The 12,230-nt window shown below is 40.3% G+C and overlaps 1 protein-coding gene across 1 annotated transcript; it reads left to right on the top strand.

The window, feature by feature from the left end:
- The first annotated feature begins 10,770 nt into the window (after positions 1 to 10,770).
- LOC116667644 (keratin-associated protein 8-1) lies at positions 10,771 to 11,334 on the top strand. The gene has a single exon (XM_032493563.1). It carries the CDS (start codon positions 10,829 to 10,831, stop codon positions 11,018 to 11,020), a length of 192 nt encoding a protein of 63 aa, XP_032349454.1. The 5' UTR covers positions 10,771 to 10,828; the 3' UTR covers positions 11,021 to 11,334.
- Positions 11,335 to 12,230: the final 896 nt, after the last annotated feature.

Genomic DNA, 12,230 nt, shown 5'->3' with positions numbered 1-12,230 from the left:
CCCTTATCATGTCTTGCCTGGGTTACTACACCAACTGCCTATCTGGTCTGCCAGGCTGCCTCCAACCCATCTTCTGTACCGCAGACGTAATCATCTCTCAAGATACAAATCTAATAGCATGACTTTCTTTCACAAACTCTGTTTATTTTGCGGTTACTTACAGATTTCAGGATAAAGATAAGTTAGTGGCTTACAAGACTACCAATTTCTCCAATCTCACTTCCTACTTCTTCAGAACAAACTTCCCTAAAGTTCTCTCTCTCTTTTTTCTCTCCAAGCACTCGGATCCCAGACTGGAACATGTGTAGAAGCAGTCATTCAGCTGGGGTCAGGTGGAAGGGAATCTCTAGGAACACTCACTCCCATTTCTCAGCCTGTTTTCCAGAGCCGGTTTCAAGGTAAAGGAGACCTACCATGCTTCTTTGCTGCCTTCTGCCCTCTTTTTCATCTAGTGAACACCTAATGACCTTCAAAAGGCCATCTTCTACCCCAGGGGGCCTCCCTTGTTGCAATTTAGAACCTTCATCTCTATTTACTTTAATAAGAGGGTGTTCACACTGCTCTGCCCATCAACCAGGACCACCAGGAACACACCTGTAGTTAAACAAAGTTGGGCTTATTAATTTATTACAACAATGGAAATTACACAACACGAGAACGGGCAGGATGTCTCAATAAAAGAGTGTGGGAGGGGCTAGTTCTAGGATTTGGGCTTGAAGTAGTTGATTTTGGAGAGGATTAAAGGAGGCAGGGGTCTCTTCTGGATTGGGTACCATCTGTGACAAATGTCCACAAAGTTAATGGCTTAAAACAATACAGATTCATTCTTTTACAATTTTGGTGGTTAGAAGTTGAAAGTGGGTTTTACTGAGCTCAAATCAAGGTGTTGGTGTCACTGTATTCATTGTGGAGGCTTTGGAGGAGAATCTGTTCCCTTGTTTTTCCAGATTCAAGAGGCCGTCCCGACTCCTTGGTTCGTGTCTTCTTCCTTCATCTTCAAAGACAGTCGCATAGCGTCTTCAAATCTCTCTCCCTGATTCTGACTCTGACCCTCCTACCATCCTCTTTCACTTTAAGGAGACTTTTGATTGTGTTAGGCCCACCCAGATAATCCAGAATAATCTCCCTTCCTCTAGGCCTGTGGATTAGCAACCTCAATGCCCCCTTACCACAAAGTATGACATACTCACAGGTTCTGGAAACTAGACCATTAGTCTGCCTCCCACAGGCACTGCCAGGAAACAGGCCCAGCTCCATGACTGGGTAGTTAGCAGCTTTTATTGAGAAAGTGGAACAAGGCTAAAGTTGTCATTGATAGAGAGGCAGAAGTCACCGAGGGCGATGCTTAGTCATTTTGTGGTTTGAATAGTGTTCTTGTTTTCATGTGTTCCCGGATATGACTACAGACCAGTCTTGCTTTTGCCTCACTCCATCATTGTCACAGACTGACCTTGTCTGATTTGATGTTCTGAAGATTGTGTGTGGGATGTAGGGAACGCTCTGACTTACCATTAGTGCTTTCAGGGCTGCTGTTTATCTTTCTCACCATCATTAATTGACAGGTCTGATTGTCTCACAGTAAGGTTTCTGAGGACAAGCGTCATGCTTTATTCAATGTTCTATCACCAGTGCTGTAGCCCAGACACTTGATAAACATTTGTTGATTTTATATAATTATTTAAAGCCTTAGAGAAAAAGCCTACTCCCTTGCTACTTAAAACATGGTTAGCAGATAAGAAACATGGGCATTGCCTGGGAGCTTGTTCAAAATGCAGAATCTTGGGCCTCTTCTCTTTCAAATTGTACTCTGCACATTGACAAGATTCCCAGGTGATTTGTGTGCCCATAAAATTCGAACACTGACACAGTCTTGCTGATTCTATTCCAAAGGAAATAGAGAGGGAGACATGGCTCACTGTTGATTTTTAAAGTGTTGATGCAATGATATTAACATTTTCAGCAGAAAAGGAAAGTTTAAAAATTATTTTCCTATACTTTTGTTCTATTTTTTATTGCTATTTACAGAAAAACTAGTTTATTTATTCATTTTTTTTTTCCCATTTCCATTGAGGATAGAGGAAAAGCATTTAAAATTGTAACAGGAGAGATTTTTATTGGATAAATGGAGATATTTCTTGTTTCTAAGGCCTGCCAGGCAGGGACCACTGTGGATGCTCTATGAGACTCCTGAATATGTTGAGTATATTTGTCACTAAAAATATCCTGTTATTTCTCAGACACTAGTTCCTTTTCACTGACTTGTCTATGAGGCTCCTGACCTTACCTTTGACAATTATATTTGTACTACAGTGTCCTGTGCCTTTTTCTTCCCTTTCCAATCATCCTCTCCTCTTAGTGATCTGCTTTACGAATATGCCTCATTATTTCCATCTTAAGGTTTCTATGTCCTATGTATTCGGTTGCAACTACAGAAATTTCAAGACTTTCCTAATGAACAACCTTAGATTGTAAGATAAAGAAATCTTTGGGACATGGATCCTAATGTTTTAAATTTAAATTTACTCATGTTTATATTTAGTTTTTGGTCAGCCAAGACTTTGAAGAAATGATGCTTTCGGTAGATTGAACTTGCCATCATTTGTTGTTTGGCTGTAATATGAAACGTCATTTTCAAGGTCATCAGAAGAACAAGACCTCAGACCTTCCAAAGGGAAACCAGTGAGAAAATAAGTTGAAATGTTGTTTCCACTCATCAGCAAGTCTGCCTTGGCACTGAGGTAGCGCAATGGAACAGTTTCTCACCCTTTATCCTTTTCAATAACTTAGCTTGCAGATTGGTGCTGTGCTTTGATTTTATACACATTTCTAGTTTCTGGCTCTAACTCTCCCTTTGTGTCACAAGAAGTAGACCTCAGCTCCTGTTTTGCATCACAAGGAATAGGGGGTAGATGCTGAAAAGGACCCTTCAGATCCTACCAGTAACTGAAAGCTCGCGGCAAAAAGAATTTTTTTCCAATTTCCTTAGAATTGCTTTTTCCTGTTGATGCTGAAACACACATGAGATGTTTCTGACCAGAGTCAGTGAGCCTATTATGCATCTAGGCAAGAAAACCACATGGGTTCTACATCAAATAGCAAGCTTCATTAATTAGGTGCTTGCTCTGATAATTAACCAAGGAGCCTCACAAATGTAGCTTAACCTCAAAAGTGCTGAGATAGCGAGGTATGGAAATTGTGTCTCAAGTTAGTTCCAAGACTTGGTCAGCAAGTTCTGCCCCGTTGTGTGACACTTTTGGGGCATAATGCTTGGCAATCGTATCTGACTGCCTGTGATCTTGACATTAGACCAGTGCTTTTGACCTTGGCTGTGTGGATATTTTGGGCTGGATTTTTGTTGTTGTTGTTGTTATTGGGGGAGGCTGTTCTGTACATTCTAGGATGTTTGGCAGCATCCCTGACCTCTACCATTAGAGACCAAGCAGTAGGCCCCAGTCATGACAAGCAAAATTGTCTCCCGACATTGACAAACACCCCTTGGAGAGCAAAGTCGCCCCCATGATGACAAACTCCATCAACTCTAGTAATTAAGCCTCACTAAGAAGGTGTCTCCTTTTTCTCCTTCACCGTTTTACACTCATCCCATTTTAAGTTGGGTGTTTTCCTAAAGAGGACACCTTTTCAGATATCCTGAAATTGAACAGAGAATGAGAATTTTTTAAGGAGTGACCCAAACTCCACCTTTACTGGAATCACTGGAGCTGCTTATTTAAAATGCAGATTCCCGGGCCCCAGCCCAGACCCAGGGAGATCAGAATCTTTAGGAACAGAGCTCAGAAATATGCATTTTAAACAAGTATCCAAGGAAATTCTTGCACAGACTAAACTTTTGAAACTATTGCAGTGGAACCCCATGTGGGCCATGCAACATTTCTCTCCTGCGATTCTGTCACTGCATTTTGTGTTTTAAAGGGATGGCAGCTGGGAGCTCATTAGTGTGTCTTAGCAGGGGTGTGTAACACAATGAACAAAAGCTCTCTATGTAGTCTTTTGCTTTATTGATCAAATCCAGTGGGAGAGGGTTGAATTGCAATCTTAGCTCATCAGAGATTTTGATGTTGGAATCATACAGTGGCTAAAGGTGAGCCCCAGGAAGTCAACTTACCTCATTTTATAGTCAAATGACTTGGAGCCCAGACAAGTGATTTGCCTAAATTCTTTTTTTTTTTTTTTGCCTAAATTCTTATAGTGAATGAGTTGCCAAATTAGGTTAAGAATATTCTTTCATTCATTCACTTGTTCAACTGCTGTTTATTAAAAATCTACATTTTGCCCAGTTGTGAGCTAGACACTGAGGAATCAAGGCTGATTTAAGACATCATTTTTGCTCTCCTAGATACAAGCATGTTGGTGAGGCAGGTATTAATCACATAAGTCAAGGTTAAAGGACAACAAATACAAGGGAGACGGTGGTGGTTACGATACTGCAGGTGGACTTTAGCTACTCAGGGGCTGCAGAAAGTCCCCGCAAAGGAAGTGACTGGACTGGTAGCTGAAGGTTGGTGGGAGCTGAGGAGGAGAGAAGAAGAAAGATAATTCCATGCAGAAAAAACAGCAAGTGGCAAGGCTTGAGCATGAGAAGATGCAGGATGCATTTGAAAAACTGAGACAGTGAGTGATTCTTAAGCAGAGTGACCTGGGAACTTTTAGGTCTGCTTAAAAGATTAAAAAATAAATCTATCCAAAAAGCAATGGAAAGCTATTGAAATATTTTTAACGTGTGTGTCTGAGTGTGTGTTTGTGTGTGTATGATAATCAGATCTGTGTTTTGTAAACACGTTGGCAGTGAGAAACAGATTGTAAGGAGGGAAACTGTCATCTTGATTAGTTCTGCAGTCACCACAGCAGTGTAGGTGCATAAATCAGTCGCTTGAATTAGGTAGTGTGGCAGGCTGAATAGGGAGCCCCCAAAGCTGTCCACTCTGAATGCCTGGAACCCATGAATATGTTGCATTGCTTGGTGAAAGGCACTTGGCCGAGTGATTAAGATTTTGATCTGGAGAGAAGAGCCTGGTTAATTTAGGTGGGCTCAGTCACAAGGGTCCTTATCAGAGGCAGTCAGGAGGGTCAGAGTCAGTAGCAGATGTGACAGAATTAAGAGATTGGAGTGATGAAAGGAAGTGGCCACAGCCCAAGACTGCAAGCCACCTCTAGAAGCTGAAAAAAGCAGAAAAGAGATTCTCCAGAAGGAAACTCCAGAAGGAACTAGCCAAGGCGACACCTTAATTTCAGACTTCTGACAGTTGGAATTGTCTGATGATAAATTTGTGTCTTTTTAAGTCACCAAATTTGCAGCAATTTGTAGCGATAGGCAGCAATGAGAAGTAAACAGAGTAATGCAGCGGAGATGGGTAGGAATTAATGGATTCGGGAGACTCTTAGTAGGTGGCAGGACTTGAGTTTGCAAATGCAGGGGTGTCGAGGGTGATTCCTAGGGATTGATTCTTACCATACAGATGGTACCATCTCACCGCATGGGTGCCAGTCTTGATTTCATATCAAAAACCAGATGCGATTTCTGAATATGAGGCCCTAAACAAAAAGAGTTAAATTTTGTATACAAGTTAGTAAATTACCTGAAAAGAAGTCATGTTTTGAAGGTCACAGTATCTGATTACCAGACAGTAGTAACCCAAAAGCATTAGGAGGATTTTAAATCAAGGGTCTAAGTCAACATCTTCTTTGGGATAATTTTACATTCTGGAAGCCTGAGGGTTTTCTTAATCTGCTTCTTACAGCAATGATTAGGGGCTGTCTCTCCTGGCTATTTTATTATCTCTGGTTGTCCCAACTTCCTTACAGAGCTTTCCAATTGGAGGGCATCAGCACTGGGTTACAGGTGTTGCAACAGTTTTGGTGCTCTTAGTCCCCCGGCTGGTTTGGGTATTTGGGTAGGATCAGGGTACCAGGGCGCCTGGGATGGTCATCTCTTCCCAGTGAGTCTTGTCAGATTATCCCACTATATTGTAAAGAGATGTAACATACTTTGTGTGCTATCATGGGAAAAAGACTGGGAAGCACCGCCCTTTGGTATTCCTTCTCACAGGGTCTTCCACGGACGTCTTGCATCCGAATTCCTGGTAGGGATGTGAGCCTGATAGACGGTTATTAACCCACGTGTTACATCTACCTCCCTAGCATTTCTTAAATTCACCTTTTTGCTAAAACTGCCACCTTAGTGCAATGGCTTGTGTATGACTCTACTGATTATCAACCCAGTGACTTTTTTTCTCCCTCCTTCTATGCTGGCAGAATGTGCTTCACACGAGATGGGCAGAAAGTGCCCAATACACACCTTTCTAGCTTCCCTTGTAGTTCAACACTGGAATATGATTTAACTCTGGACAATGGGACCTGGAGGAAATCCATTGGAAGACACAAAGAAATGATTTCCTTCTCATTGTGCAATGAAAAGGAGCTTTGAGAGAAGGAGTTTTTTTTTTTTTTTTTTTTTTTTTTAACCCCTTTTGTTTTTGGATGTTGATGCATAAGAAGGTTCAGCACAGCCCTGCAGCAGTGAGCTTGCAGCCCTGAGGAGGCAGCTGAGAGAGGCGCAGCGGAACCAGCTCTGAACCCTGACACTGTCAAGCCCTGAAGCAACCTGGAATTGATTGCATTCTTGTTTTCTAGTTTTTGTGAAAAATAAACTCTTTTCATTTAAGCAATTTTCAGCTGGGTTATTTTTGTTGCTGTTGTTACTTGCAGCCAAGAGCATTCCTAATGGATACAATTTTAAACTTGGTCTTCATACATCCCGATTCTAATTCATCCTCTACACCGTCGGAGTAAAATGTAACTGATCATGCCACCCCCAGCTTCGTCTGTGGGCTGCTCCCTTTGCCTCCACGGTATATGCAGTCTCATAGGCACTGTCTTTCCAGCTCCATCTTGCAGTAATTCTCCTGTTACATCCAAGGCTACAGCCCCATGGAATTACCTGTGTCTCCTAGAAGGCATTGTACTATTTAACACCTTTGAGACTTTGCTTCAAACCTCTTCTTTCTGGAATATCCTTTAAATCCACTATCCCCCTAACTAACGTCTACAAGTAAAATACATTTTCAAGACCCAGCTCAAATGTCTATCCATTTCATAATGAAGTTTTCCATGGACACTTCCCACTACATTCACATAGAATTGTCTGTTCTTTGTTTCACCCTCTGAAATCTACTAGAGGGCAGCATGAATTTCCAGGGTGGAATGCAGAACATTGCATTTTCATTTATTTACCATTTTCCATCTAATTACTGTTTCTAATTCATCTTTAGATTTCTAGCACCTAAAAACATGCCTGGAACATAGGAGATGCTCTCTACTTATATTAAGAATGACTGTTTGAAAAGAGGAATCAAATAAAATTTTTGTATCATAGAGTAACCACTGACGTATATTCTAAAACTAGTTTAAAACATTCCCTTGTAATTTCTCTCTCATTTCCAATGAATTATAATATTTGAAGCTGGAAACTTTATATTTGAAACTGATAAGAACTATTTTATTGTGCACACTGGAATTGACTCTGTTTCTAAGATCTATACACAATACATTTCTTGTTCTTTTGGAGAAAATCGAAAAGCAAGGTTTTCCCCTATCTTTCTTCATGTCAAACCTTATTTGAAATCAAGGAAATATGAAATAAATAATCAAATTATGTATTAGATAACATCTTAACATTGTTATTAAAAGAGAAATGGTCATGGACTTTATACAGACTGATAAATATCTAGCAATGCATAGTCCAATACTATGTCATTTCATATGTAAGAATATAGTTTTTTTTTCTTTTTCAAACCTCCAGGTCACATGGCCCTATTTTTTTTTTTTAAGGAATTCACGAAAGTAAGACATTTGAACTGCAATTGATTTAGACTGCAGCTGCTTTCCACCTGCAGTCTCTACAATCACAGTCCCTTCAGGTTGGGACGTGTCAGAAAGTTCGTGGACCTCTTTGAGATCTGACTGAGGTGAAGTTGAGTTTGGATATGGGGGGATGGATTTCTGTGGTTTGCAGTCGCTTTTGCGTCTAATTGGGCTATTTCTAACGATCTTTGTATGGATATGGCTTCCAAAGTTTCTCTCCCATCTACTCTTCCAATTCAGCCAGAATTTGTGACACGGGTGTGCAGACCAGACGCCACATCTCAGCATGAATTTGCTCCATTGCATCCAGTGTAGAATGAATAGTGGAGGAGAAAATTTTGAAATGGTGAAGCCAGAAGCTAGTCCATGGAAAAAAACATTATAGAAGTGTGTCAGGTAGTTATGTAGTAAAATTTTTTTTTTCAGAATTTTGTAATATTTGTGATTTTTGTTACTGTTTAATTATTTGCAGTTTCTTTTAGCATTTTAACACATGCCTATTTTTGAATGAGTTTTATATTTTTATGGTGTACTGTTTTTTTGTAAAGAAGGTTCTTAACATTGTATAAACTTCAGGCTCTACAAAACCTGGATTCTCTCGAGATAAATCTATACTGGAATAAAGATTTCATAGACCTAAAGTATGTTTAAGCTAGCTATTAATTTTATTTTTAAATGACTTTATAAATCCTGTGTTGCCCTAAAATTTTCTTGTGTTATGATTTTCTGCAGAATTTCTAGAGAAAATTCAAGATGTGCTTTGTAACTAGGGCTTAAGTTCTTAAAAAAACTACATATTTTAATTTTTACTCATCATGACTACTTAGATACAGAGCTGAGTATTCCATCCTGCACCACAAAGCTAACATCTTGTCCGATTGGGTGGGCAGGTGGGAGAGGAACTCATTTAAACATCATAATTGAACTTTGGCATGAATTCATTCTCTCGCCTTTCCATCTTTTCCAATACAATGCTATTTTTGGTTTAATTTTTCTTTTTTCCAGATGTTGCCAGTTTTTTTTTTTTTTTCATGGAGCAGGGCAATGTGATGACAGCAGAAATAAAAAGAAAATTATTTTATGGTTTTTAGAGAGGATCTGATGTTGAATATATTTTATAAGTGAAGCTAATTTTAATTCCCTGGGTTATTTAGCTATAAGTCACATGAAGTGTTTGAATTTTAAATAGTGAATCACCTTAGGTGGCCATACAGCTTTGTTCATGAAGAAGGATGCTGGCGCAGCCCTGTATATTTTCAAAAATACCTCTGCTATAATTAACTATTTAGCAGTTAGAATACTGCCAGAGTTTTGTATTTCTTCCAAGTGTTTCACCTTGTCCTTGGAGTCAACCTGTGACCTCTATATGCTTCCAGAAATTTAGGTCTTTCTTAGCTGCTGGTAACAGGAAGGAAAGTTACCTCTGAGATCTAAGGGAACATTCTGGGGGCCAGTAGGTGATATGTATCTGTTCTATGTCTTTCTAAGAATGGTTCCTTGCAGCGCCTTGCCTTTCTATTTCTGGCCACGTGTGTTCTTTTGCTGTATTTTCTGTGAGTTTTCTTTTAAGTCCCATTCTGAAGAATCCCAATGCAGGTATCTGAGAATAATTTATTAGGTCTTGTGTGACCCAAGATAGTTTTGACCAGTCTTACTCTTCCTTTAATTCATATTTGAGAACTAAGTTTCCATTTAGAGAGAGGAATGGTTTTCCTTCCCTATCCTGGGGTGCATGATCATTCTAAAAGTGAAATGATTTTGATTTAATATTGTCACTTGGCTTTTTATTAAGATCATTACATATGCCAGATAATCCGGTTTTGTTAGATCTAATGGAAAAACATAGTGCACATTTTAAGGTAAATTTTTCCCATTCATTTTTCTGTATGTTTTCACCCCATTATTTCCTTCCTTCCGAAGGAATTTAAGTTCTATGGATTAAGTTATGCCTTCAGTAGGATGGACTGGAGCGGCTGACTTTAGTTCTTTCTATTTTCTTGTCTTTATTAGTAGTTCTGTCTTGCTTTATTTCGTGTCTTTCTGGATCTCAGTCCTTTCCTTCCTTCCTTCCTGCTTCCTTCCTTCCTCTTTCTTTTCTTTCTTTCTCCTTCTTTCTTCCTTTCTTTCTTTCCTTTCTTCTTCTTTCTTTCTCCCCCCACTTCTGGCCACCCATCCTTCCTTACTTTGGTACCGATAGCCTTTATTATCTGCAGCAGGAAGTTCACGTGGAGGGGATATGATAGTTTCGGCTCCTGGAGTGGCCCCACAGACTCAGTCACCACCCTTGAAAAGATATGCTATTGTTTCCAATATTTACTTTAAAAAGAATGTTAGACCAACAGATCATATTTGTTTGACAATTTATTTCTAGGATTAATCCACAAACTCTGTTTTTGACAGTTATAAGATTATTAGCTCAGGCAGTGGTTTAGAAAGGTGAATACTAAGAAATACCTTGATTTTGAGGTGGCCTCACTATGTATTTGTTATTTCATTTATTTATTTATCTAACACACATTTATTAAATTCCAACTGTGTACTGTGGAATTCAGAGAGCAAGAGAACTACATAACAATGAACAAACTAAGAACATTTCTTGGTATTATAGAGTCTGCTTACAGAGGATCGTATCCGGACCTACAAGACCCAAACCCAATGCTTTGAAGTCACTGCAACGCGTACTTTAATGAAGGGGCACAATCTGTTTGAAAGAATCCTATCCCTGTGTTCCACTTTGTGAGAGCTTCCTTAAGCAACTGTAAAGACATCTTAAGCAAGCAAATCAAACTAATGAGCTATTTGTGATGCAAACTCGTGTCAGGAATGAAAATGAGGGCTGTGTGTTCTGCACCACACCCCAGTAGCCTGGGTATATAAAGAAGGCTGGAGACCAGGGAGGTCATCACACCTAGGAAACGCCCTCTGAAAGCTCTCCTCCACTCCAGACACCATGTGCCTCAACAGCTTCTCCAACGCTGTCTTCCCAGGATTCTACGGGGGCAGCTGCGGCTACCCCCTGGGGTACAGTGTGGGCTGTGGCTATGGCAGCACCTACTCCCCAGTGGGCTATGGCTTCGGCTACGGCTACAATGGCTGTGGGGCTTTCGGCTACCGAAGATCCTGCCCATTCTTTTTCTACTGATTTGCTGCAATCCCCGAGGAGGCATGGAATCTTCTCTCGTGAGGCTGAGGGGTGCACCTCCACATCCTCATCTGCTCCTCAACCTCCCAGTCGCTGAGTTTCAGACCCAGGACCAGAGTCCCGAGGGAAGAAAATGGAAACCCCTTGATGCCTCGAGCTGCCTTCCCTGAATGATATTTGTTGGGACGTTTTCAGAAACCTGATGCCCCAGCATGAATTACTTTTGAATTTTTCACCATGTTCATGACTCTTGTCATAATCAAGCTGTGGATGTGTTTGTCAAATTCCCAATAAACTTGTCTCAACCACCATAATATTCTCACCTGAGTGGAGTTTCCTTTCTTGCTGGGCGTGTATTTTTTGGTACATTGAGTGGGGAGAGGAATGGATTTCCCTTTCCTCCTGTGGGTGTTAGAGGCAGTGAGAAAGCAGATAATCCTTGATCTTGTGTGATCAGCAGGCAGGAGGTGGCTGCTTGTGATTAAAAAAAAAAAAAAGGTCTTTCTTAATCTCCCCTTAACTCTATGACATCCACCTCCAATTCCGGCACCAGTGGTACACCATTCATTGCTTAATGCCCCTCCTCATCTCATCACTCCTGCCCCTCTTCACGGAACCCAACATTGAAGGACTACTTCAGTTATTTCTATATTAGTGCAAATGAAACCCACTATGTTCCCTCTCACAGGGACTAATGATTGTAGAAAAAGATGCCATGTCCCCTATTTAAGGATTCTGGGGCATCTAGAATAGCCATAGACATATTTTTAGGAGTCTGAGAGTCTTTCGGAGGGAAGGGATAAATTCCCCAATTCAAACCACCTCGGATATCTATTTTACAGCTCAGAAATACCAGTTTAGAAACAACAACAGAAAGCTTCTTAATCTTTGTGGAATCGATACCAGGGAGTGGGCTTTACTCCTTAAAAGAGCACCTTTTCATAGACCTGCAGCTATATCAGCCTTTCTCTGTGTTCCTTTGGAGAAGAGAGTAATATTCTTTTTATAAGCCAAGTCAAAAATGTCTCAATCCTCTTGTAGAAAACATTTTATATATACTACAAATATTCTTGGTGACAGCAGGATGTGGCTTAACCCTGCTCTTCTATGGAATATCTGCATGTGGCTGTGTTGCATATGACCACCTTGTAGCTCAAAATGTAAAAGCTTTTTGGAGAGATCACTTTAAAAAAGAATGTTTTCTCCACCG

Source organism: Camelus ferus, chromosome 1 (assembly GCF_009834535.1).
Source record: "Camelus ferus isolate YT-003-E chromosome 1, BCGSAC_Cfer_1.0, whole genome shotgun sequence".
NCBI classification, from domain to species: Eukaryota; Metazoa; Chordata; class Mammalia; order Artiodactyla; family Camelidae; genus Camelus; species Camelus ferus.
Note: the sequence above shows the minus strand (reverse complement) of the source record. Positions and strands in the feature narration are given on the sequence as shown.

Bases quoted from the DNA above. Each gene is read 5' to 3' on its own strand.
- LOC116667644 (XM_032493563.1), top strand. From the start codon at position 10,829: ATGTGCCTCAACAGCTTCTCCAACGCTGTCTTCCCAGGATTCTACGGG.